Source organism: Mauremys mutica, chromosome 22 (assembly GCF_020497125.1).
Source record: "Mauremys mutica isolate MM-2020 ecotype Southern chromosome 22, ASM2049712v1, whole genome shotgun sequence".
NCBI lineage: Eukaryota > Metazoa > Chordata > Testudines > Geoemydidae > Mauremys > Mauremys mutica.
The window spans coordinates 8,440,390-8,467,574 of NC_059093.1; the positions used below are offsets into that span (position 1 = coordinate 8,440,390).

The 27,185-nt window shown below is 46.8% G+C and overlaps 1 protein-coding gene and 1 long non-coding RNA gene across 5 annotated transcripts in view; one reads left to right on the forward strand and one right to left on the reverse strand.

Moving 5' to 3' along the window:
- The window catches only part of GRIK4 (glutamate ionotropic receptor kainate type subunit 4), a 305,039-nt gene extending 278,231 nt beyond the window's left edge, over window positions 1-26,808 (forward strand). For 2 of the 3 annotated variants that reach the window (XM_044997260.1, XM_044997261.1), the window contains exons 13-20: window positions 1,783-1,896; window positions 10,195-10,304; window positions 12,711-12,884; window positions 13,391-13,556; window positions 15,767-15,992; window positions 17,459-17,587; window positions 21,668-21,786; window positions 22,426-26,808. In XM_044997260.1, the coding sequence (XP_044853195.1) occupies window positions 1,783-1,896; window positions 10,195-10,304; window positions 12,711-12,884; window positions 13,391-13,556; window positions 15,767-15,992; window positions 17,459-17,587; window positions 21,668-21,786; window positions 22,426-22,791 (1,404 nt within the window). In that variant the 3' untranslated portion in view covers window positions 22,792-26,808. Of the gene's footprint in view, window positions 1-1,782; window positions 1,897-10,194; window positions 10,305-12,710; window positions 12,885-13,390; window positions 13,557-15,766; window positions 15,993-17,458; window positions 17,588-21,667; window positions 21,787-22,425 lie in introns of those variants that run through there. The other variant, XR_006574932.1, reaches the window with a different exon arrangement.
- The window catches only part of LOC123354895, a 37,226-nt gene continuing 14,788 nt past the window's right edge, over window positions 4,748-27,185 (reverse strand). For both annotated transcript variants that reach the window (XR_006574949.1, XR_006574948.1), the window contains exon 3: window positions 4,748-7,060. This is a non-coding gene — a long non-coding RNA (uncharacterized LOC123354895). The remainder of the gene's footprint in view (window positions 7,061-27,185) is intronic.

A 27,185-nucleotide genomic window follows, 5' to 3' on the forward strand; every position in this document is an offset into this window, starting at 1 on the left:
CGATGAAAAACTCTGCTCTGATTCAGGCCGAGCCGGGTCTTGAAGCTATCTCCCCCCCATCACTGGCCAGCACCCTAACCACTAGACCATAGTCTCACACCTTTGCAAATTAAAAAGCTCAAGTTTTGCTCTGTAAATGGACATTTTGACCATTTCTGGTTTTTGCAAAAATGTTCAAAAGCTTTCAGGTTTGTTCCACTCTGGAAACCTCAAAAATTGCTGTCGGATGGAAAGGGTCACCTGGAGCCAAGAGTATAAAAAGGATTTACTAGAGCTGTTTTGTGACTTCTATCCAAACTGCCATCTGTCTCTCAGATGCTCACAATCCACATCAGTGTCATTCTCATCAAGTCCTTCATCTCAGTGTCACTTTCCTCCTTTACATTATCTGTCATCCTGCTCCTTGTCCCCATGCAAAGCTTGCATTCAAATACCTCTTCTGATCATTGGGAGAGTTCGGAGCTGGTGCCAAACTCCTGCGATTTTATCGGCAGTCTTACGAGTTTGTTTAAAAAGCTCCATCTCGTGGAGTCAAGTGATTACATGAGACACTCAGCTTTCATTTGTTTTAAAAAGTATATTTCTAGCCCGCAGGGTTGCGGTGGAGAAATGCTTGAAAAATGTGACTTGAGCCACCACCTAAAAGTTCAAAAACCTAGAAGGTCAATGCAAAGAAACTATTATTTTTTTATCTCGTGATTTTTAAGCCAATCTCATGTTTTGTTTTGTTTTTGTTTTCATGCCTGACTCATGATTTTTAAACTCTTGGGGTTGGCAGTACTGCAGACTTTGTGGCTTGGGAGGCATCTCTAATGATCTTGTTTAAACTGTGAGCTCCCTCCTGTGGCACTCTGTAAGTAACAAGAATCCTGTTTGGAAAGAGGAGGACATGTCTTGTGGGGTCGGGCTTGTCTCCTCTTCAAACCATTACAACACTCAGTGGTTCTACAGCTGTTTTCATCCAAGTATCTCAAAATGGCCTGGGTATGTGGTTAGAATGATGGACAACAGACTAGCTAAGTGTCTCATGGAAGGACATCCTTATGGTGTCTGACCTCATGGTCGACCATGGAGAAGATGGAGCGATAACACTGAGCAAGATCTCAGAGCTCTGAATGTGAATGACCATCAAAGGGAAAAATATGCCCACAGGTAGCGGGGAGGGAATTGTGAGACCAGCCAAGGACATCCATGGTCTATAGAGCCAGGGAGTAGAGTAGTATTTTGCAGATGGATAAATTGAGGTAAGAGCATCTCGGAACTCCCTGTGCCCCTGCTTACTATGGTCAGGAAGAGGGGGAGAGCCTGGGAGGTGAATGTCTCAGAGCCCTGATCTTGAAAAAGGGAGAATTGGTCTTTGTTCTGAGCTTGGCCTAAGGCTTGGTGAGGCTGGTAGAGCACTGACTGCTCCTGGACAGCAACACACTCTGCAGTGACGTGGGGTGAAATTTAACCCATGCAGATTCCCTGCACAAGGCCTAGGCTCTGTCTAAGTGGGGCCTAGGCCTTACCCGAAGTCCTCTGCTCAAGGTGAAGTTACACCCAGGAGGGAAACATCCTGTCTCATTGACGTCAATGGCAGAACTCTCATTGACTTCAACAAGGCCAGGATTTCCCTCCTAGTGAATAGGTTGGTCTCTCTGGCCGTAGGTTTTGCTGACTCTGTGGGGATGAGTCCTTTGGGGCTGGAGATCCTTCTGCCAGGGGTGTGGTTTCTCTGCCCACCTGGGCTCCAGCCTTTGGGGCGGGCTGTTGATCTTCTCTGCATTCCTTCCTCTTTAGAAAGCCGATTTGGCAGTGGCTGGCCTGACCATCACGGCTGAACGGGAGAAGGTGATTGATTTCTCTAAACCTTTCATGACTTTGGGAATTAGCATTCTCTACCGAGTTCATATGGTAAGAGACTTATTTTATAACCGTGTATGTCATTAGTTATTTGCATGCAAACACACACAGTTATTGGGGAATAATGAATGACTCAGATGAATATTTTGGTTTCTTATTTAAACACAAATGTGCTGGACCCTCCCCCCGACACCCTGTTTCAGCTGCATGGGTTCGGTGTAGAGACACTGCCATTCAGACTCCCAGTGCCAAATCCCCCATGGAGCTCTCACTGGTTCCAGGGGGAGCTCAGCGCACAAAGGACTGCACAATCTGCCCCTACCCGACTCAAAGGGTATGTCTACACTGCAATCACCCCAGCCCCTCTGGCACCGAGTCTTGGTGCCTGGGTCGGCCGACTTGGGCTCGAGGGGCTTGGGCCGCGGGGCTAAAAATAGCACAGTAGAGGTTTGGCGCCCAGGCTCCAAATCCCATCCCCCTTGCGGGGTTTCGGAGCCCGGGTTCCAATCTGAGCTTGAATGTCTACCTGCAATATTTAGCCCTGCAGCCTGAGTCAGCTGCCCAGCCCAGCGGCAGCCATGCTGCGGCTCTGTCATTGCAATGTAGGTGTACCCTAAGAGGCTCATCCAAAGTCCATGAAGTCAGTGGAAAGGTTCCCATTTAGTTCTGTAGGCTCTGGAGCAGGTTTCGAATGCAGCAGGTGCACTACCATTACAAACACTGCAGCTTATTGCTAACCAGCCGTGCTACTTTCCGGCATCATTTCAAGGTGTTTCTGACGACAAGCAGGATTGGGCCTGGTTAGTATTTGGATGGGAGACCTCTAGAGTTTGCTTATCTAAAGTACACCTCTACCCCGATATAACGCGAATTTGGATATAACGTGGTACAGCAGTGCTCCGGGGAGGGGGCTGCGCACTCCCGCAGATCAAAGCACGTTCGATATAACGCAGTTTCACCTACAACATGGTAAGATTTTTTTGGCTCCCGAGGACAGTGTTATATCGGGGTAGAGGTGTATAAAGTGGTATTATAAACTAGGGGCCTGATCCTGTCACCCTTACTCACTTGTGGAGTAAGTTTGTATTTTATTTCTCAAGTGGTCCCATTGATTTCAGTGAAACTACTCAGAGCGTAAGGTATAGCTCAGTATGAGTCAGTGTGATTGAATCTGGCCCTCAATAGAGGAACATCTAGGGTGTCAGAGGAGGTGTTAGTGATTCAGATGGCTCTATGTCTGTACTGATCCAGTGCCCCAAGAAACAGTGCTGCCGGGTGGGGTTGTGTTTTGGACAAGATGCAAAGTAATATTACTTGGTATCATGCTTTTTCATCCTTAGATCTCAAGGCCCTTATAAACGTGGGCAGATATTATTGCCATATGATAGCTGGGAAACTAAGGCACAGCCAAGTGAAGTGACTTGTAGGACAGGCAGACCTCCAAGTTTTGCCAGTGAATGCCTATGTGAGCCACATGAAGTCAGTTGAGCTTCCCAGGGGTAACCGAGGAGACTGTGGCATTGAGGTTGTTCATAACGAGATGCTGTAATATACCTAGTCGGTGTTTTGATATGTGCTTTGTATGGCTTTGTAGGCAATAAGAAATACAGTCTTGATTACCCATCAGCTGAACAACAACAACAAGATAAAACAATTAAAGCCTCTTCTATCCCTCCCCTCGCCCTGTCTCAATACACAAGGCTGTTAAAGATGCAGCATCTGACACGAACGTAAACAAACTCGCACATACATATCTGTGTGCCGGGTTGTCTCCTGCCAAGAACAAACAAGTAATTAAAATCTAGTTAAAATTCCATTTCCTCTGGTACGTGCAGAATGAAGGATCAATGAGTTAACTGATCAAACAGGATCAGACCCTTTCATGCTTTCCAAGATCAAATGCATGTAAATATTCCTGCCTTGCAATGCATGCTTTCTGCAACTCCAGCTCCCTCCATGTCCCAGATGTGTTTCTGAGAATTTCAACCTGCTTGGGTTCTGGTGGGGTTTTTCTTTTCTCTTTCTCTTTCTCACACACGTTTAAAGGGAGGGGAATTGAGTATTGAGCATGCTTTGCTTCTGACTTACTCTGTGACCTTGGGCAACTTCCCTCACCCCAAACACAAGCCTTACTTACCTGTCATGCAGGGAAGTGGCTGTTAGGGGGCTTATTCCTTCACCCTCTCACTTCCCGGGTCCTTCTCACATGAACAGAGAGCAACAATACCCGAAGTCCAAAGGCGCAAACAATTCAATGTTTATTGGGGTGAACTTCCAGCGAGTATGATTCCAGTTTCCTTCTTTAGTGTCCCCCTTCCCAGCTCTGACACCACAGAGCCTTGCCTGTGTCCCTGTTTCTGTTCCTATCCCGTTCCCATTTCCCCCTTTAGCAAAACATGATCCCAATTCCCCCATCCCCAGTCCCTGTTCCCATTCCCTGCCCCCACTTACTTCCTGATTGACTGAAGACTATATAGTAAAACTTGAGTTCTGCTTAGCTATACCTTAACCAATCATTTTACTGAAATTTAACTAACCGCTCCTAACATACTGTAACATGGTTATTTATATCCCACCACCTTAATTGGTTTACACCCAACAAAATTAATTATACAGCAGACAGAAACAATCACAGAACCAGACAGAGATTATACAGACAAACAATAGGGAAGTGGAGACTACAGTGATAGAAAAATACAGAAATGAGGATTTCACATCCCAGCTATTGATAAGTGAGTTCTTGCCAGACAGGATGCTATCAACTAAGTTTCCTTTTACATCTTCTAGGCTCTTCCCTTTCTCTGGAGGTGATGGAATATCAGGACAGGATTGTATTCCTAACAGCCATAGCACCTTATTTCAATGTGACTAGTTTGGAATGTGAGGATGTGACCATAAGCTTCCCAGTTTATGGCTGCCTCTGCTGCTTAGCCAAAGAACCAGGCCTCAGACTGTCACAGTAAGAGAAGGCCCTTACACAGACAGACAGTGATTTTTTATTCTTTCTTCTATACCTCTATAACTACCTAAGTGATAAGAATGCACCTCAATTCTTAAAGTATAAGCCTTTGCAGACAGGCCTGAATATCTATATCCTAACAGTGGCAAGGATATTAGTGCAGGGCTTTGGGGAGGTAACGCCCTCTAAGGGTGCGGCGTTAACTGTTGCTGCCCCTGAATCTAGACGAACATTTGAAACTGCTGCAGGTCTAAGAAGTGTTTTGCAAATATTGTTGTGCCGTGGGTCTGTTACTCAGGGCTAAATCCTCAGCTATCTCATCAAGCATCAGTGCACAGAATAGCCAGCATCAGCACATAGGAATTGTCACGCTTAATCAGACCAGCTGTCTGTCTTCAACAGACACCCTGCACAAACACCACTCAATGGTGAACCACCGCGGTTGCAGTATTTCCTGTGCCACAGCTGCCTGGGGGAAGTGGTGAGCAATCACTGGTGGATCTGTTTAGCAGCAGATCCCATCCGCATACCTCTTCCCCCCCCACTCGCTATCCTTCCAAACCCTGCTGTGCAGGGAGCACCCTCAACCCCCAGAGATGGATTCCGTAGCTTCAGCCGCCACAAACCCTCTCCACCGCAGCACCACTGCTCAAGCAGCAGCAGAGTCACCCCAGGTGCCCTGCATTAGGTCCCTCTCCCGCCTCCTCGGAGTGGGTAGGGTTTCCCACTTTGCAGGAAGGTAGTGCATAAGAGCAGTGTGGCAATTAACGAATTAAACCAGTAAATATTTATTTAGCGGGGGAAGGCATGATAGCTAATCGTTGTAGTTTTCCTTCAAGGATTCCGTTTGCAGAGCAGACGAAGGCAACTCCAGATCCCCACCTGCTCTTCTCCTTTCCCATTCCTCGCACACGGAGAACTGCAGCTGACGTATGTTAATCCACGGCTCCAATCAGAGAGTTCCTAACAAATAACTACAAATAAATGTCCTGCCGAGGAGTTGGCTCCACATCTCAGCTCCCCCCACCCACAGCTTAATGACATTGTCTTTTATTTTCTGTTTAACCTCAGTTCCAAATCCTTCCTCCGCCCGCCCCCATCCGACCACCGGGCTGTGTGTCTTTCCTATCACACGTAACCAAATATGGCAGCTTTAAATGGGGCTGTCATTTTTCTCGGTTTCACGTGTTGTGATATAATCAAGTATGGATTTCTGACATGGGGACTCTAATGGACTTTCTGACTCACAGGCTGCTGAGAGAGAGTCTCCCCCGCCCCCTGATCTTTGTCCAGCCATGGGGATACTGCGGAGAGAAGCAGAGAATGAACATGAACTCTAGACAAGTGTTTGGACCAGGAAGGGGGCTGTTTTCTGTAGGGATCTGGGGGCAGTTGAGCAGGAGAGTATTATTTGTCTTACAGTAACGATGCTGAGAGCCCGGTCCCATTGTGCTGGGTGCTGCCCAGACACATGGTGAGTCCTGGCCTCCAAAGACTTACAATCTAAATAGACAGGACAAAGGGTGCCCAAGGTCATACAGCAGGTCAATGGAAGACTCCCACAACAGCTCATGCCTTGAGCTCCACAGCTTCCCAGTTCAGTCCTCAATGTAACAAGTGTCCCAGGTGCAAACATTTTGGCTTTGACCTGGCACAGAGACCAAGCGGCTGGGCTGGCTTATAAAGAAAAAAAGTGCTCCCCTCCCAATGAGGTACAAGAAATAGAATTTATGTTTCCTCCCTACGTTGGTGAAAGAAAGGACCGAAAAATATCCCAAAGAAAGACACACAGCAAAGGTGTTACTCTAAATAACTATAAACAGCATCAAGAATGTGGCCCACAATAACCTAATAGCCAGCTCTGAACCAGAGCTTCCTTATAGCTAAGCCCTTTTCCAGAGGTGTTGTTGGCTGCTTATTTCAATCCAGGGTTTTGTGCCTCGGGCTAACTTCTGAGTCCCATTTGCAAACTTGCTGCACTTGTGCTTCCTGCAGGGATTGTCCAAGCTGGCTCTGCCAATGAGCAATAGCAGCATCCAGCAGCCATCAGTAGTTTTTGCCCAGGAGTATATGTGTAACCCACTGGTCAGCATGTTAGACATCTCCCCGCTGGTCCTGTTTCACAGATGTGAATCTTACATCCCAGAGTGCCTGGTTCTCGAGTCTCTAACAGCTTGAGCTAATATATTCAGTTCTAGAGGTCTCCAGTTCATTTCCAAGTGTCGGCTGCCACACATTCGTCTCCCTCCTTGTTTTCTAGAAAAGATAAAGACAGACAGAATATTACAATGGGTAATGAAAGGAAGAGAGAGGAACCAAAGATGAATGTAGTCTGTTTCACGGTTCATTCCTATCCCCATTCACTTGCATGTTGGGTCTGGGGTTTTTGTTTTGGTCCATCTTGACTTGAATTTGGGCCTTGGTTTGTTTTATAAGGCTCTTGAGATGTTATGATAGACCAGGGATAGGCAACCCCTGGCACGCATGCCAAAGGCGGCACGCGAGCTGATTTTCAGTGGCACTCACACTGCCCGGGTCCTGGCCACCGGTCTGGGGGGCTCTGCATTTTAATTTAATTTTAAATGAAACTTTTTAAACATTTGAAAAACTTTATTTACTTTACATACAACAATGGTTTAGTTCTATATTATAGACTTATAGAAAGAGGCCATCTAAAAACGTTAACATGTATTACTGGCACGCAAAACCTTAGATCAGAGTGAATAACTGAAGACTCGGCACAGCACTTCTGAAAGGTTGCTGACCCCTGTGATAGATCTTGTTGGGAATGAGATTTTGGAACACCACCCAGAACTAGGGCAAATTAAGCAAAGGGGGCTTTTTCGCTGAAAAATTGGAGTTATTTTTTACCAAAATCCTAATTGGTTTTGAATTCCCAAAGTTCAAAAATCTATGAAAATCCATTTTTGCTTCAAATCAGGCATAGTTCATTGTGAAACTCGCCTCTGCAAGACAATTTCCCTTAACAGTCACTGACATTTCTCAGCCTGGAAAAAATATATTGTGGCTATATTTCGTAGGGAATTTTTTTTTGGTGGGGGGCGGGGGGAGAATGAATTGCTTTGGGTTTAAAGACAGCTACATAATTGGGAGTCTGATTTGTGAGGGAAGCGGGTTTCATAGGGGTTAGGGGTTATTTGTTGTTGTTATTACTTTGTAGTGCCATACCTGGGCAAAGTAAGCCAGTGGACTAAGGGGAAAGTGAAGTGGCTCTCTGTTGAAGATGAGTCCCATGTAAAGCAAAAGATCTCACAATTCTACAGCTGCCTCACTGGAAGTTCTTTCTCTCCGGGATAGACTGGGGGATGACTGCTCAAGTGAGCTGGATTGAGCAAATGCCAGTATATGCTTGTGGGAGGCATCAGAGTGAGGTATCAGTAAGGAAGGTACAGAGAACTCAGTTGAGATGTAATAGAAGGATCCATATACCAAGTCTCAATGTCCATCTCTCAGAGCTTGGAAATGATGCAGAGAGGGTGGAGAAAAGGCCATTTCTAGTCTGACTTTAATATAAGAAGATCTAAGTCTCAGCTGGCTTCAAGATCACAAGTGCTTTAGGAAATCATACACTAGGATGTTTGGTGATTGTGTGAGGGACTTAGCCGTCTATGCGGAAGTTGTAGATTCCTATGAGCAACAGGTTCATAGCCTAATTGGGTCAACTCAGTTCTTCATACTTCCATAATGGATCACTGAGTTGCATGCTTTTTCCTGTGTGTGTCTTTCTGCTGAGACCTTAAAAGCAAGTAGCTTGATTTGCACAAATGCTGAGCCAGGGCCGCCCAGAGGGGGGGGCAAGAGGGGCAATTTGCCCCAGGCCCCGCGTCCCGCAGGGGCCCCCACGAGTGTTTTCCGGGGCCCCTGGAGTGTTTCCCCTCTTCCCGCGGCTCCGGTTGAGCTCCCGCAGGCATGCCTGCGGGAGCTCAACCGGAGCCAAATGCCGCCCCCCAGGGAAAGGGCCGCCCCACGCGCCTGCTTGGCGCGCTGGGGTCTAGAGCCGCCCCTGAGCGGGGGCCCCCCGCCGCCGAAGACCCCGGGCCCCCGGAATTCTCTGGGCGGCTCTGTGCTGAGCACCCACAATGCCCACGCAGGTGTCAGGGGCCCAAAATCTCTGAATAACACATCACAAGATGCTTTCTTCTTTGCATGGATATTAAGGAACCTATGGAGCTTATTCTGAAGGAGCAAGTCTTTATGCCAGTGTGCTTTGCCTCATTTTTTACTCCTCCCCCGTGTATGCAGCGTGCAGTGGTGCTGAGGGATTGTAGCTCTCTCTATTTCAGAAGCGCTGTATCTGAGTGGTTTGGAGGAGTGAGAAAAATTCTCAGCAAAACGGGACATGCTCAACATTTGAGATTCACCCCAATAAGAAAACTTTGTGAAATTTCACAATTTTTTCTGCTCAAAAATTAAAGAATTTTGAGAGAAAAATGGCCTATTTTTTCCAGCAGAGGAATGTCTGTTTTCAAACAAAGGTGGCTTTGCAGAGAAAACTTGAAATTCAGACACGTTTCCGGAGATAAAGTAAGCATTTTACTTAATTTTGCAGGAAAGGATCATTTCAAGGGCTGGAGAAACAACATGGCAAATATTTCTTTTTCATGTAAAACTTTATGCAAACATTTTCTCCATTTCTCACTCTAATGGGATCGGATGCTCTTTTACTCACCTACAAATGCTCCCATTTACTACTACCTGGCTGCTATGTAAAGATTATTTGCATAAGTAATGATTGCAGGACCAGGGAATCACACTTTTGAGATCCTTCAGGTTCACTATAGAAATGTAAAAGAAAGATATTGGGTCAACTACCTCACTGGTGTATCTCCAGTGAAGTCAGTAGAGTTATGCCAGCAGTAATTTTATCCCATAGGGATATACCTTGAAGCATGAAGGTTTATATGTCAACCTCTAACTAATGAGGATCAGGAAGGAACTGTCCCTAAGGGTAGGTTATCCCATTACTGCAAGGTTTATTGCACCTTCCTCTGAAGCAGCAGGTTCTGGCCACTGTCTGAGACAGGATGCTGGCCTAAGTGGAGCCCTGGTCTGATCTGGTCTGGTGATTCCCATGTTCCTATATTCCTATTATAATCAAAGTGAAGGGGTAAAGAAGAGGGCCCTACTGGGAAATACATGTTGACTGGTGAGCTGCTGCAGAGTTTAATGCCTAGTTCCTTTTGCCCTCTGCTCTACCTGCATCTCCTCCAGATGATTTGCTGATCCCTCCTCTTGTTTGCCTGCATTAATCCTGCGTTGCTCCTGTGATTTCACTGCCGGTTCTATGTGTGTCATTGTGTTATTTTGCAGAGTGGACTTTTTGATTTAAAAAACAAAAACTTGCTGGACTCTTTTTGTCTCCATCTTAGGGGCGCAAACCCGGCTACTTCTCTTTCCTGGACCCCTTTTCTCCTGGTGTCTGGCTCTTCATGTTACTTGCCTACCTGGCTGTCAGCTGTGTCCTCTTCCTGGTTGCTCGGTACTGTTACTTCTATTCCAGTTCCTTTCCCATCCTCATAGTGCCACCTAGTGTCAGAATTTGAGAACTCCATGGGGGGGTGCGGAGAGGGGTTAGGTTGGGGGGTGTCTGCTTCGGGCAAAAGTTTGGGAGCAATAGTAACGGGGGTTGGGTGTCAGATCATTCACCACCCACATCTGTCTGTCTTTGCTGTTTAGACACATGCACAAACACATGCCACTGATGCAAATGGCAGTCCTGTGACTCTCATTGAGAAGTACTGGCGTCGTCGCAATAAGACAGGGGCAGTAGCAGATCAGCATGTATTTGGCTGCATTGGTATTAGCCAGAGCCGGAGGCAGCTTTAAAGTCTGGAAGGGGGAGGTTTGAGATTAGGTCTCATGGAGCACAAATGGGCAGAGCCTTGCTCTGTTTGCATGCTAAATTCATCCCAGAGAAGCCCAGCTGAGCGCTTTCAATGGGAACCATGAAAGCCAGCAAATCCGGAGAGATGACAGGATGTAGAGATCGTCCTCAGAAAACAAGTTCACCAGTGTTACCAGGATTTCTGCTGGTTTCTCCTACCCTGTCAGGGCCCTGACTGTACAGAGATTGGAAACAGCATTAGCATCTTTCTGGAGACTCACAGTTTAAGCACTGGTCTTGCTGGACCGGTGTCAGCTCAGGTTACCTGTGGCCAGGTGTAATCATATTACTGAAGGCTCCTCGGCAGTAGTTCTCCAGTCGTGGAGGGAGAGGGGGACGACCGACCATGCTACAATGCTGTTTTCCCCTGACCCAGTAATAACATGGTTCTTTTGGGAGCCTAGATGGGCTCCTCGAATGTTCTCTATGTCCTGGCAGTGCCCAAGGGCACTGTTTCAGGGCCTGGCTAATACCCAACCTTCATTACAAAATGGAGCTGTGTAGTCACTGGGTCGCCTGGCCTGGCTGGAGTTGTAATGTTGACCGGGCTTTAATGGTTTTCAGAATTGTGTTACAGCTTCAATAACACAGCTCTGTAAACCATTTAACAATGCAGTCAGGCACTGTGTGCACTGACATTTGGAGCCAGGGTACCCTTCTGTACATGTTTTAAACATGATTCTCTAGGATGGTGCTTACATGGTTTCTGATCTCAGTGGAGGCAGATTCTTAGAAAATACTCTCCCAATGTGCTCAGGAGTTTGTAGCTCACTGCAGGCCTGTTGGCCCCTGCGATTGGCAGAAAAGCTTCTCTTGGGACAGCATTTCGCTGTCAAACATCCAAAGAGAGGAAACACCACCTCTCTGGAGTCACAACAAGGCACAATGAGATCCAGAAGCAATAATCCATACCGTAATTTGGCTAATGTCAGTGTGAGCCGGTGGAGACCCCACCCAGTTCCCAACACAAACTGCAATCGTAGCATCAAAAAATCAACTGTCTGGGGTCTGGTTTTATTAATAACACCACATGCCCCCCAACTCCAGCCTTCTCCCCCGGTTTGGCTGCTCCTATGGTTCCTCCCAATCTGCCCCAGCTCCTAGATCCCTCTCCCAGAGGGCGGCTCCCAGTTCCATGTGGAGTGTAGGGAAGCACACCACCCTTAACAATCATTAATCTGCAGATCTGTCTAGAGTCCCAGACTCCTGCTTAATGGCTGAGTCAGCCAGAGAATCCAGCCACCTTATTACACTGACAAAGTTTGCACCAGTTCCCTCTCGCAGCAAATCTGCCTGTCCATCCCTTGGGCCACTGTGCATGCCTCAGTTAGTAGAAGGAGGAACCCTCACTCAGAAAAGAGTTGCACTGCAGGAACAAGAGTCCCTCCAGCCTGACAACTCGTGTGTGCCTGGGCCACATTTCTAAGGATGTTGGCTGCGAGAGCAAGCCAGCCACAAGAGGATTTCTCCTCCTACCAGGAAAAGGGGGATGAAAAAGAGAGGTGGGCCTGGGGGGTGAGAAGGGGATGGAAAAAGAGGTAGTTGAGGTGGGAGATGAGAGCCACTTTGCTGATTCACAGGCTAGGGGCTCGAATAACTCCTCATCTGTGATGCCGCGAGTTCTGTCCCTCCCTAGCACTGATGCTACATGGGAAGCGAAGTAAGTGCAACTCTGGAGATATGAACTACAGTCATTTCAATGACACGCCACAGCCAGGTTGATCTAGCAATCGTTATCCTTTCTACAGTGTGTTCCATGTGGATTTCAGCTCCACCCCCGTGAGCTCATCAGAGCACACAGCACTTCTAAACACCAGGCTCCAACTTTGTGTTTGAACTCTGCAATGAGCCCCTTGATGCCTGTTGCCAGCAAAGAGTTTCCTGCTTAGAAATTCTGCCTCCTGGACAGTTAGAGCCTCGTCACTTTTCTTTTCTCCCTCCTGTATACGGGATTTCCTGTAACGTGAACATATTTGGCCCGGTTGTTTTTTGTCACTGCAGACTGACGCCATATGAGTGGTACAGCCCCCACCCCTGCTCGCAAGGGAGGTGCAATCTCCTAGTGAACCAGTACTCTCTCGGCAACAGCTTGTGGTTTCCAGTCGGGGGTTTCATGCAGCAAGGATCTACTATTGCCCCTCGAGCTCTGTCCACACGGTGCGTCAGTGGAGTCTGGTAAGGAAACATGCCCATCAGAACTGTAAACAGCCTACAGTCACGGTTCAGGGTGCTGTGGTGTCGCTGCTGTAAGCTCTTTTGGAGCTTTAGGGTAAAACACCGTGGTATCATTTTTACAAGGGTTTTGACATGTTGGCCAACAGCAGACGAGTCTCGGATAGCAGGTTATTACTCCACACTCCTCCCAAAGGAGCTCCAGATTGGGGGAATTCTGCTACCAGAATGCTCCCTATTAAATTTATGGCCATCCCCAAGCAGAGGGCCGCTAACTTGTTGGGCTCCAAATCCACTCTGTTTGGTTTGTAGGCTTCAGATGAAGAAGGTTTGGGTGTTCAGGGAACTTTGCATGTGTTTGGCCTATCGCTGGGCCTTTACTGGAAGCAGCAGGTCCACAGCACTTCTGAGCATTTGGCCTGTCACTCCAGGAGGGGTAAGAGGATTGAGATCAGATTGAATCCTAGGGGGAATCTCAGTTCACCTTTTCTTCATCCTTCCTTCCCCAGGTGGGCATTCACCTTAATCATCATCTCCTCCTACACGGCCAACCTGGCAGCCTTTCTGACGGTGCAGCGGATGGATGTACCCATAGAATCGGTGGATGACCTGGCTGACCAGACAGCTATTGAGTATGGCACCATTCACGGAGGCTCCAGCATGACCTTTTTCCAGGTGAACCCCATTCTCTTGCTATCAGGGAGTGGGGGAGCCCTCTGTTAGAATCAGATGTTCCCCAGGTAACCCACCTTGTCCTGTCTTCGGTGTGTCCCATTCTAGTCTCCGGTTTGAGGGGAAATTCTAGGAGAGCGCAGACCAAGTGGCATCCGTAGCAGTTTGGGCCCATTTCATAGTCACTGATACCATAATGAGATTATTTATATGGTCCCATTTGTGTGCACGGTGCCTTATAGACATATACGAAGTCAAGGCTCCTTGCCCATTAGACTGATAACATAGCAAGAAATATGAGTAGACTGGGATTAGGATGGGAAGAGGGGAATCTGAGTTTGTAAGGGTTATTTACAAAGAAATTTCTGGGTTTTTTTTCTTGGTTGTATTTTCAGTGGCCAAATTTTCAACTCCTTAATTCAGAATGTATCCTCAACCTAACCTCCTGCTGAGTGATAGACTGAATCTAAGGAGAGTTGTCCTCAGGGCTGGGCACAAAAGCTCAGATCCTAGTTTTGAGGAGCTGGGCCAAGTTGCTCAGAGACCAGAGGTGAGACCAGATTGTGCCAGAGCTGAGATAAGTGAGGGAAGGCTAAGAGGTGAAATGTGAAAGAGGCATTTCCTAGCACAGCAATGGAAACACTCCTTGGAAGCTAGATGCCTTGTTTCATGGGATATTTTTGCAGGACAGCCAGGCAAATGCCTAGCTTGTTGTATTCAGAAGATCAGTTTGTGCACAGAACACCAGAGAGTGGGTAGTAAAGTTGTCCGTAGTCATACGCTGTACCCACCTGATAATACCATCCCTGACAGGTAAGTATTTTGAGCCAATTTTTCCTAAGTGCATATGTATTGTTAGGCGGCCCTAACTTCTGCACATGCAAGACTCAACTTGTATCAGCACATAGGTGTTGGCCAACCCTGATTTGCACAAGCAGACCTGCGTGCGCTGGTGCAAATCAGGGTTGGTGCAGGTGTTAGAGAGTCTGCTCACATGCAAGTCAGGCACATGCAAAGGTTTTCACACCATTTAGCCCATCATAGACTTCCGTATATCTCTGCATTTCCCTGTTCTGTCCAGAGTAGGAATGAATGAGTTAATCTTTTGCACAGTGCTTTGAACACACAAAAAGATGTACAAGGATTATTTATTTATTAAATGCTGAATTACCAAGGGGCGAGCGCTTTTCTCAGTATATTTTCGGTTTAAATTGAAGCAGGAAGCCCTCGAAATCTCATGAGTGAGTCTCGTCTTTCCAGCCCAATTTTGCAGACCCAAGAGGTTTGGCAAAGGGACGCTTACGCAGAATGCTGTGTCTAACACTAATTGAACAGAGCATGAGTGAATAAAAAAACTGTGCCTAATGCATTTACTTAGTCCTGCTCTCTTCAGGGACACTGCAAGTTACAAATCATGTGCTTGAGTCTCCATTGCATCTTGCATAGTCATTTACACCCGTGTAAACGGAGTAAAAAGTAAATCAGCCTGTGGCATTTTTACCCCCGTTTTGCAATCACTTTGCATTGGCATAAGTGATTGCACAAGATGCAGGGCGACAGAGCCCCCCCTTATATTAAATAATAATAATTAATCATAAAAACTTAGAAATACTAAATCTGAGTAAATTTTAACTGTAACTTGATTTCAGTATCTATGCTGCTGGCTTAATGTTTCCCTTCACTCGGCTCAGGAAGTAGAGATTAGCTTAGTCACTTTCCCTTTTGTTTCAAACACAAAATCCTAGATTCCAATAGCTGTAAATTTTGAGGGAAATCAGATTGGATGTTATTACTGGTCCCAATATGGGGCCTGATCCAAAGCCCATTGAAGTCAATGGGCTGCACCAAAACCCCAGATCCAAACATCCTCAGACTCTAAGAAAGTTTGGGTCCAAACTTTGTGGCCTAGAGGTTTTGGGTCTTTACACTCTTTCATTCTCAGTGCTGCAACGTTTGGGTTGCAATTGCTGCATGGGAGTGTTGGTTGATTTAAAAGTAAACCAGCCAAACAAAAATATTTGCCACTGGACTTAGTTTTTCAAATGTCATTGTGAAAACTTATTTTTCATGTTTTATAATTTTAAAAAATGTTTTTAGGCTGGGAGCTTCAAAGGCGCCTAAGGGAATTGGGGCATCTGGCCCCCTTAAGCTTCTTGCAAACCTGTCAGATGAGGTCCCCTGCAACAGCTCTTCTTCCTTCCTCTTTCTTGCAGAATTCCCGTTACCAGACGTACCAGCGGATGTGGAATTACATGTACTCCAAGCAGCCAAGCGTGTTCGTGAAGAGCACGGAGGAAGGGATCGCGAGGGTGCTGAATTCCAACTATGCTTTCCTGCTGGAGTCCACCATGAACGAGTATTACCGTCAGCGCAATTGCAACCTCACGCAGGTCGGGGGCCTTCTGGACACCAAGGGCTACGGGATTGGCATGCCAGTCGGTAGGCAGTGAAGAAAAATTATAGCTATTCTCAACTCTCTGCAGAGGATCGGAGCATTTGAAAGGCTGAAACGGCTCTAGGAGTGATGTCACTTTTCACAGATGTGCCATGTGTCACTTTTATTTCAAAGAGACACCATCCAGAGGAAAAATCAAATGTATTTTAATTGTTCGTCTGCATCCCTTTAGATTATATAAAATGAAAGATTTTAAAAATATGCCATTATTTTTGCTGCATTTGTGCTCGTTGTTTGCTGTTTTGCCCTTCACTCAGCACAAAAAGTAAACTAGATTTGTTAGGTTCACTTCCTGCTTCTAGCTCCAGTGCACAGCTGTAAAATAACTGCTGAGAACCCCAGGGACTTTATCACAAGTCTGGTGTTTTCCTTGGAGCCTCAGCTTCTGGATTCAGGTTATTAGCAGAGAATCTCAGCTTTCATTTTTTGAAAAATGAAAATGTCTTTAGCCCTCGTGGTTGAAGAGAAAAGCATGAAATATGAACCTTAAAGGTTCTAACTCCAACTGACAAATAAAAAGGACCCCAAATTTGTTATCTATAAATATCTCTTGATTCTTAGACCAGTCTCATGATTTGAGGGGAGGGGGCACCTGCTTAGTGACTTTTGAATCCTTGGAGCTAGCAACGTTGAAATAGTATCATCAATAGCTTCCTTTCTGGTTATCATACACATTGCTATTGTCTTTGGATTGTTACTATTGTAGAGGAAGGTTTAAATCCTAGAATAACTGTATTTTAACATTTCCATTAGGTTTTGTTTTAAAAAAAACAACTTTCATTTACTAAATCTAAATTACAGGCTTAAACTAGCTGGCTGCGTCCTGTGAAACAGTAGAATTACAGTGGATAAAGCACATGCTGCTACTTTTTACGCTGGTAGAATTTCATTGAGTTACTCTGAATTTACCCTGTTGTACAGCATAATCTGTCTGAGGGTCTGTCTTCTGGATCTCTGATAGTGAAGAGTCTGATAGTGAGTGTCTGGGTTTGCCTGGTGGTTAGATTAATTGCTGCTATAGACAGAAAGCGGTTTCCATTCTTGTCCTCTACTCCATATGGGACTGATGGCCAGAACAGAGCTACAGTTACAGGCACAAGGAGAGGGAATTGAACTGGATGATTTAGGGGAATGGGAATGAGACGTGCAGTTGCCCATTTGAATCCTGCCCAGCATGGCAGCGACCAAAAGCTTTTCCTTTATCCTGGCTGTGTGGCGGCCTTTGATCCCCACCTGGTCCACAGGGAACAAATCATCGCCTACAGCTGGCACTGATTTGTCGGTTGTCTCAATGGCAAGGATTGAATGGACCATCAGGACTGAACTCCCCTCTATCTGCTTGGAAGGGGGGTTCTCTCCAGTTCAGGCACATTGACAGGGCAGCGTGTGTGGTGTGGGGAGGGGAGCTGCCTAAACTATATCTTAACTGCCCTCCCCCTGGGTGTTGCAGGCTCCATATTCCGAGATGAATTCGACCTGGCCATTCTCCAGCTGCAAGAGAACAACCGCCTGGAAATCTTGAAGCGAAAGTGGTGGGAAGGGGGCAAGTGCCCCAAAGAGGAAGACCACAGAGCCAAAGGTAAACCCTGATTCTCAGAGACGCAGGTGCCTCCTGCATGGTACAGAGTCTATTAATAAGGATGTACAGCAGTCACTTTATTATAGATGCTAGCAGAATGAGCTCCCGCACCATCCACGAGCGATTCCAGACAGAGGTTTGGTTTGGTTTTGCAATTATTCTGACCTGAGATTTCTTAACAATGCAGGGAGAAAACCAAACAGCTCTGCTGAACCTCATGCTGTGTGTTTTTGCCTGGGGCAAAGATAGTAGCAACAACCAAATGACAAATCTTGGAGGCATATGGAGGGTAAATTAGCTTCTAATGAATGTTCTCAGCATTACATGGGAAAATAGATGCCTGAAAGGATTGCATCCAAATCCTGGACTCCTTTAAGAGAAAATGGAATTTCATCACAGAACCTTTGGTTAATGGGTTAATCTAAAGCTCCTTTAGAACAGGAAAGGGGGAACGGGGACTTTATTAATAAGGCTTTAAAACGGAAGAGCACGTCCTTGTGGGTAAAGCAATGCATGGCCTTAGGCTGATGTCCCAGCGTTAGGAACAGTTGCCAGCTTAAAGCAATCGCTACATTTTTGGCAGTTGCTCTAACTTAAGCAAGCATTTTTTGGTTTTTTTTCTGCAAGGCTAAAAGGTTCCCTGGCTGAGAGAACAGCTTTTTGACCCTTACAAGCCCAGAGATGAAGAGCCAAGCAGGCTTCTGATGGCCATTTTGTTTACCTGGCACATCTGACGCGAGGGGTTTTTTCAGTTTATAAGCCAGACTGTATGGACCACACACGGGCTTTGTCTGGCATGGAAACTTCCTCCGTATGCTGCTTTGCTACCAGAAAACCTTGCTGTGTACTTCAGATCATAGGGAAGAATGCTGGTTGCTGGGAGTTACAGGTGTGAGCTGAGCCCCAATATCTGGAATTGGATTCCAGATTCCTTGGGTCTGGGTTTTTAGGTCAGCCCCTTATCTTTCCCAGAGGAAGGATGATCCAGTGAGCACTAGCCTGGGCCATGGGAGACCTGGGTTTAAGTCCCCGCTCCACCCCAGACTTCCTCTGTGATTTTGGACAAGTCACTTTGTCTGTCCATCTCTCAGTTCCCCTTCTCTGCAGCAAGGATAACAGCACTTCCTACCACACAGGGGGATATGGGGTGCAATACATTAAAGAGTATGAGATGCTCTGTCTGATCCTACAGTAATGGGCATCAGAGAAGTGCTATAGATAGAGTCTCTTGAGGCCATTTGGAAAACGTGCACCCTGCCTTGGATTCCACGCCCACCCAAAGCACAGGGATGTTTGGCGGCAGGGTTTCCGTTCAACCCCCAAAGTGTTGGGGGAAGGAAGCGTGGGGAGCAGAGGGGATGTCTAGATACGCTGCTCCTGGTTTGACTTGTTCTGTTCCATTGCAAGTGGCCCCCAATTGTGAGCAAAACAGGCTTCAGCACAAGTAGCTCAAATTCTCTACAGGTCTCTCTTAAAATCACACAATAATCCCTATTTCTAGCCATTCAGCACCAGTCCCAGGCCCCTCTCGCTGGGAGTATTGGATTACAGCAGAGTCTCTGAGTGCCTTGTTGGACAGAAACAGCTGCCCAGTGACTTGCGAGAGCGCTAATTGCTTTATCTTGACATCCCAAATGCATAACCAAGCTTCAAAGGGATGAAAATCAACGGATAAATTATTAAAGGCACATGGAGGGGAGGGGCACTCAGCAAACTCTGCCGAGAGCAAACTCCAGACAGGCCCTGAAGGGCAAATTTAGAAAAAGGGGCCAGTTCTGGTGTAGGTGGAGCAGGGGGACTAGGAGCCAGGACTCCTGGGTTCTGTTCCTGGCTCTGCCATTGACTCACTGCATGGCATCAGGCACGTCACTACCCTATTCTGTGCCTCAGTTTCCCCATTTGTGGAACTGGGATGATGATGATAATCAGCTTGCAAGAGCTGCATGGAGTTAATGAAAAGTGCTTGGGAGGAGTATTGCTTTAAATGAAAACCCAGCTCTGTTCTAATCTAATCTTTGGAGGAAGGCTGAGCCAGGCCTGTGGGTGAGGGTGGGGATGTCTCTGAGCTGGGCATGGGGGAGAGAGGAGTCTGAGCTGATATTGGGCAGTGCTTATGGGAGGCTAAGGCAGGGTCTGGGTTGTGAATTTGGGGGGATAGGAGGTGGGGTTTGAGCTGGGCCTGGGCTGTGACTCTGGGATACATTTTATGACTTGTAATTGCTGTCTTAGTGGAAGCACCTCTGCCTGCAAAGGTCTGATTTACTGGGTGACGAGAGCCCCTGAGGGTTGCCAAAAGAATGATGGAGAACAGGGGAGAAATGCCACCCTGTGAGTTTTAAAACAAAGCAGGTCAGCAGTTTACAAGGACTGGGGGGAGGTTTTTATGTCGAAAAGCCACACAGAGATTAGGTCAGTAAATCACTGATTCTCTTGCTTTGATTTAATGTTACAGAGGGGAGAAGAAGATTTTACAGGTGTCCTGGTTGACTAATAGCCACATACAGTCCCCTCAGTGAAAGTTGCCGCATGCTTCCCTGTAATCAATTCCATCAACAGTCCAGTCCACCCGCGACCCTAGAACAAGTAGTGCTGAAAGAGGTCATTTCTGGGACTCTGCGTGCTGAGCTACGGGCCCAGCTTGCTCTGACCTCTTGGCCTCGTGCCACAGCTGCTACAACAGGGATGGGAGAAAAGAAGGCAGGGGGATTAATCGGGGGAAGGGGTCAGAGTGTGTCCAAGGCTGACAAGCTGGGTGGCTTCCTGGTGGCAATTGATATAGCCCCAATGGACTTCGGTGGAGCTAGGTCGATCTATATCAGCTGGAGACCTGGCCCATTGACGCCACTGGAGTTAGACCAGTTTATACCAACTGAGGATCTGGCCTATTGACTTCAACAGGTCTCGGCCAGTTTACATCAGCTGAGAATCCAGCCCGTTGACTTCAGCTGGGGATCCTGGCCCACTGACGTCAATGAAGCTAGCCTGGTTTACTCCAGTTGGAGATCTGTTCCATTGACTCCAGAGGTGCTCAGCCGGTTCACACCAACTGGAGAGCTGGCCCTTGGAGCCAAATTTGCCCCTGCTGTAAGTGGAAAGTCAGTATTCGAGATGCCAATCTTGCTTACATCAGTGTAAATGCAGAGCAATTCATTGCCAACGGGGTTACTCCACTTCTGCCCCATTGTAACTGAGATGCAGAGAACATGGCCCTTTGATACTAATTACTTAGAAAGAGTATCTCTTTCTTGGCATGATTTTGTTGGCAGTGTGGGTTCCCCTCAGTCCTCGGGCTGAGTTGTTTCAAAGGCAGATGAGGAAATACCCTTTTGCTGTGTCAGTGCTATGAGATGCATAGTCTTAGTGACTAGGCCACTGGAGAGGGACTGCGGGGATCTGGGTTCTGGTTCCACCAGTGACCTAATGTGTGACCTTGATTAAGTCACGTCTCCTTGTGCCTCTGTTTCTCCTTTTGCCTGTCCTGTCTATTTAGATTCTAAGCTGTTTGGGGCAAGGAGTGTCTCTTACTGTCACCTAACACACTGCGGCCCTGATCTCAGTTGCATCCATGATCCTCTAGATGTAAATAGTAATCATTTCCCATCAGCATTACTGCATGTGAATGAAGAAATTGCTCTTGGTTCCCATCTCTTCCTTCTCTTTGCTTTGTCAGTGATGCTTTCTCATGTCGATTTACTAACTTCATAGCGACAACCGCTGAGTAAATAATTTGTACAACATAATTTATCTGATTGATCTTTCCTCCTTTTCCTGCTTTGTTTGTCTGCAAGCCGCTTTACCCTTCTCTCGGAGGTATTTGTTGTTTGAAATTATTTGCTAAATCATACTTCCTAGGAAGAATTCTTCGATCGCAAGCAGATCATTGCAAGTAATTTGGTATTTACAATTCAAGCTGTGCTAGTTAATTTTGATTGGACAGCAAAGGGCCCATTGTACTGTTTTTGTTCCCTGAGTGTATGAGCTCAAAGATGATTAGAAGAGTCAAGGTTTCGATGTGGTTCCGAGCACAACGTTTGTTGTCTCTTCCTCTCCAGTTTATTTTTTCCCTTTGCTTCATTTCAGGTCTGGGCATGGAGAATATTGGTGGAATCTTCGTGGTTCTCATATGTGGCTTAATTGTAGCCATTTTTATGGCAATGCTGGAATTTTTGTGGAGCCTACGACACTCTGAACAGACAGAGGTAGGCTCAGAACTGTCATTGATGTTACAGGAAGTATGTACGTTAATGTTTGCGAGGTCCTCAGGTACTGCAGTGAGGAGCACCACAGAGAAGCCTATACAAAAGTGGGATGGGTCTGGAATAGATGAGGATCGTGGGTCTAAGAATGAATGTTGCAGGCAGTGAGACCTAAAACACATAAGAATTCCAGGTACAGAGCAATGTAAAATTTCCAATGCACTGAGCCAGGTCTAGAATTTACAAACATCTCATGTCCAGTTAGTAAAATGTAGATTATATGCAAATTCTAGTTGCGGTTGTTGGCGGTCTAGAGCATATGGAAATTCCATATGCAGTTGGTGTGGTTTAGAACACATGAATTTCTGTCTAGAAACAGGTAAGGATCCCTGACATGAACTTGATGATCTAGAACATGTGAGGACCTTTGATGTGGATATTGGGGTCCAGAATGAGTGGGAATTCCAGTGAGTGGAATCTAAAACAGGTAGCAGTGCTAAATGCCAATTATGAGAACAGGTGACAATCCCAAGCACTAGTTTTGGCATCCAGAACAGTTGAGCATCAGGATCCAGAATTGGTACAGATGTTGGGATCTGGGCAGTATCTTAAATTGACCTCTTGCCTGTGTGTGTCTTCCAGATGTCTGTCTGCCAGGAGATGGTGACAGAGCTGCGCAGTATCATCCTCTGCAAAGACAGTTTCCACCCTCGGCGAAGGCGAGGGGGGATGATACGGACTCGGCCCATTATTGCCGAGGAACGTCGACCCCGCAGTACAACCACTCTCAGCAACGGGAAACTATGCGGCGGCGGTGAGCCAGACGCCCTGGCGCAAAGACTTGCACAAGAAGCCGCTCTGGTCGCCCGAGGCTGCACGCACATTCGGGTGTGCCCGGAGTGTCGGAGGTTCCAGGGCCTCCGGGCGCGGCCAGCTCCGGGTTCACCTGCACAAAGCGAAGAGAGCTTGGAATGGGAGAAAGCCACCAACAGCAGCGAACCTGAGTAGAGTGGGGCAGGGGTGGGCAAAGAAACTCATGTTCCATTTTACAGAACATGGACTTGTACAATGTCAGACTCGTTTTTAAATGAAAAGCAGTTATCCAGCTCCTCGAGAGCAAGGCAAACCTTCAGGCTGAGAACCAGGCCCAGCCAGAGGTTTTTGGTACCTCTCCTACCTAAGAGGACATTCATCCCACTTGGATTCTGAACCACTAGGTGGAAGATTCTCTGGTTGGCCTGTCTCTAGCAGCTTTCCCTCACCTCAAAAATCTGGTTTTGAAGTGGGGATGACACACACTGAGGGCAATTCATATACCAGAACTGCCCCAACTAGGGGGAAGAGTCATTGTCAGAACTACCCCATCCTAAGATAGGAGAAAAGGACACTAGTGTCATCTGTCTTGATCACACAGACTCTGTAGGGATGTTCTCTGAGAGGTATTTTTATTTGATGGGGTGGGGGGAGGGGAAGAGAGGAGTAATCTATTATATTTTATTTTATTTTTGGTACATCAGAGCCTGGAGTCTCCAGCACACCAGATTTCAGGTGCTGAACTCTCCTGCCTTTGCAGCGACGTGGCATGCGGCGTGTGGAAGGGAGGGATAGGAGATGACTCCCAAACAGAAGCAGCGGATGAAATGAAAGTCCGTTCAAGGAGTTATTAAAAATAAAAATGCCAAAAACCAATCAACACACACAGTGAATTCAAAGAGGCCTTGAAACACCTGGAATTTCAGGGGTTCTGTGTCTTTTTTTGTTTGTTTGTTTTTTCTGTCAGGGAAGGTGAGTGTGTATGGTGAGTATGAAGCATCAAGGAAGGTGTCACGGGCAGGTGCTGTTGGATTCCATATGCTCTCTTAGGAACACTGCCTTTTCCCCCCAGCAGAGGGCAGTTGCACTTACTACCCATTGTCACGGGCTTCTGCAAGTACAGTCGTAGGCATCATGATAGAAACAGGTGCTCACAGGTACAGCACAGGGCCATCCTATGAACTCTTACCACTGTCCCCAGACTCAACAGCTGGGCCTGCGTGTGACCCAGGTGGCATCTAGATCTGAGGGTTTCCTTGCTACCAAATGTCCTTGAATGGACAGGGGGTAGGGAGGTCAGGTTCGACAGGAGGATCACTCCGGGTCTTCAGTGAGAAAAACCTTCCTTCCATAGCAGCAGCAGCTTCCCTCTGCTTGGTACAAATGTGGGGTTTACAGTGAAGAGTTAATTTTCTGATTGAAAAACAAAATTCTATGCAATTTCTGATTGTAAAATAAAAAGGGGGGAAGCAATGGGGGGGCGGCGATAAACACAAACCTTGAGCAAAGGTATCTCCTGTTGAATTCTTTTCTTTCTTTCTTTTTTTTTTTAAATGTACTGAAATAAAAGATGGTGTCGTACAATTGATTTTCCTTCCCACCCCTCCCCCCTTTTAAAGCTTTGAGGCTGTTTTGAGTCCCATCGCTCATGGGTGCAACTCAACAGCGCCCCCCGGAGGATCGGAGAGGTACTTCCAGCCTGCTTGATCTTCACTACAGCAGGTTGCTGCTTTGGCCTCTGCAAACACTACTTGCATAATACCGAAAACTTCTGTTGCTTTCATTGTCTCTATTCATTCCCAAAGAAAACAAAGGAAAAAAAGCTGGGCAGGACACATGGTCACTTCAGGAAAAACAACACAATCCCCTGGGCCCTATGCTGCAGTGAGATGAGAACAACGCAAGCCACAGCCTCTTTTAAACCTGATTGCTGGAAAACGGGGTCTAGCATGGTTTCCCTGCACACAGGATTCCTTGTAGCAGATCAGCTCTATGGTCCACCTAGTTCAGTAACCTGTAGCCAGATACTTAACAGGAGGGTATAAAGAACCCCAGAGAATGCAGATACCTGCAATGGGCACTGGCGATTATTACATAGTAGCTCTTTTTGGCAGCACCCCAAAAAAAATACAAAGTAGGGAACAGTCCCTGCTCTCAGTAAGGCTCTCTGTGCTGGGTGATGCAGGGGGTCAGCCTAGATGATCATAACATTCCCTTCTGACCTCAGAATCTATTAAGCTGTGCAGATCTTACATTCTAAACGAACAGAGCTAGGAGGGTGAAACATACACGTAGTGTGAGCATGTGAGAGTTGGCCACTTTCTGATAATACGTTTCAGTAACAGGGCCAGCTCCTTAGGTGCTATCAATCAGAATAATTCCACTGACTGCACTAGCGCTACACTCATTTACACTGAGGATCTGGCCCATAATGCTTCTGGGGTTCTTGGCGGGAAGCAGGAGAGGGCAAGTCAATTCAAGACTACCCCCAAATACACCAAAACCTTGCCACGGTCAGTTGGGGTTAGTTCCATGTTGACATCATAGACCTGAGTCTTCAGGAGACAAAAGCAGTGGCTTTGCTGAGCGGCTCAGGCAGGGTGTCCCATGCCTGCGAGCAGCGTGGGAGAGGCAGACAAAAAGGACCTGGGTTGGCAAGCCTCACTAGCAGAACAGGGATGGGGATTCGGGCGGGGGGATTGGACAAGAGACCAGACAGTAATGGAGTAGCCTGCCCTTGGGGGAAGATTTGTCCTATCCCCATGAGATATTGTTGGCTTCTGCCCTGAGAAGGGAAGGTTGGGTTGATAACTGAGTAAAATCTCTCTCCAACCATTTAGCTAGCTGATGGGGACGAGGGAAAAACATAATCCCTTGGTCAGGGAAGCCATGCTAGCAATGTGTGTTTAAACATGGTCGCAGCCAGCTTTCTTTTGCTCTAAATGTGGACAGGGCCTAAGTCAGAGTTCTGCTCAGTGTGTGCAGAGTGAGCCAGTAGTGTACATTAATGTAGCTGTATTTTGTCAGTGGAGTCAGGGGCAGCTTACACCAGCTGAGGGTTTGGAGCAAAGTCTGTGTGTAACCCTTGCCTGCTCAGTGTGAGACTCTGGCCTCTCTCTAGTGGTGGCTAGGCCAACTAGCATTCAAAAGCCCACTACAGCTTTAGTTAAGAGAAAGGTGTCTCTGCTCATGTGGTAGAGGTGCTGCATTTTGGCTCAGGAGGTCCCAGGTTTGATCCCTGCTGATGACATCCAGAATGGTTGGTATTACAAGTAATAGCTCATATGGGAATTCAACTCACGGAAGTCTCTGCAGTCCAAGATACACTTCCCTGCCTCGGGGGAGTATGTAACTCCTGCTTACAGCAGATGGCTCTCCATCCTCTAATAGCAGTGGCTAGGTGAGGTAGCTGTTAAGGAGTCTGCTATAGCCTTGGCTAAAAAGGGATGTAATTTAGCTTAAGAGGTCTCAGGTTTGATCCCCGCCTCTGACATCCAAAGTAGTTAGCATTATATTAGCTGCTGGCTAGATTCCTGGGGGTCAAATCTTCCACAGATGTAAATCAGTACAGCTAAATTGATGTTTAATTGGGCCAGCTCAATTTGCACAGAGTTGGCCCAGATCCTCCAAGTTATTTAGGCACCTAACAGCCACTGACTTCAATAGAAGCTAGGAGCTTAAATACTGTGGGGGATCTGAGTCTTGGCATCTAGTTTGACTCCTTGCACCAGCTCCTCCACTGGTGAAAGTCAGTGCCACTACATTAAAGCCAATTGTGCTGGGTGGATTTCTAACAACTGGGGAGGTGGGCCCTGGATTTTAGTGGTAACTCATAGCACGCATTCTACGATTTGCCAGCGTATTTTGCATTCCTGACAAGAAGATTGGAGACATCAGAAAAACCTCTTATGTTTGTTTAAAGGCCAACATGTTCTTATGCGTGCCAGGCACTATTCATCAAAAGACACTCGCTTTTGAAAATTTATTTACAGGTTAGCAAAAGAAAAGATTCCTGTCCATCATTTATCATATCTGATTTTTCCCCCCCCGTTGCTGCAGTGACTAAAGAGAGAACTTGACGGTGCCAGACATTTTTCCTTTTGCTATGCCGAGGGAATCTCCCAGGCGTCACTCAGACTGAGGCCATCAGGAAAAATAAACCAGCGCGGTTCGCTCTTGATTTGTCTTCACTTTTATGTCAGCTTCCCTTTCCCAGGCTGTATTTTCTATCAGAGTCTGTATATTGAGGGGTGGGGGGGGGTCTTGGGTTTTTGTTTTTTTTTCTGTTGTTTGATCACCTTGTTTACAATAAAAATACAAATAAACCTTGAAATAGTAGTGGATGGATAAAAGCTGCTTTGGCTGGTGTCGTTCAGAACACACACACAGGAGGGGCGTACGTGGGGTGCTCACAAAATCTAGACGGGCCCCTTGTGCTCATCCAGGCTGCCCTAGACCAGAGGGCATTGCGCTGCCCCCAAAAGAATTCTGAGCCCATATTTTATAGCAAACCTTCCCACCATGAATTAAAAGTGGGGAATCCGCCACAAACCTTGGTAAATTGTTCCAATGCTCCAGTTACTCACACG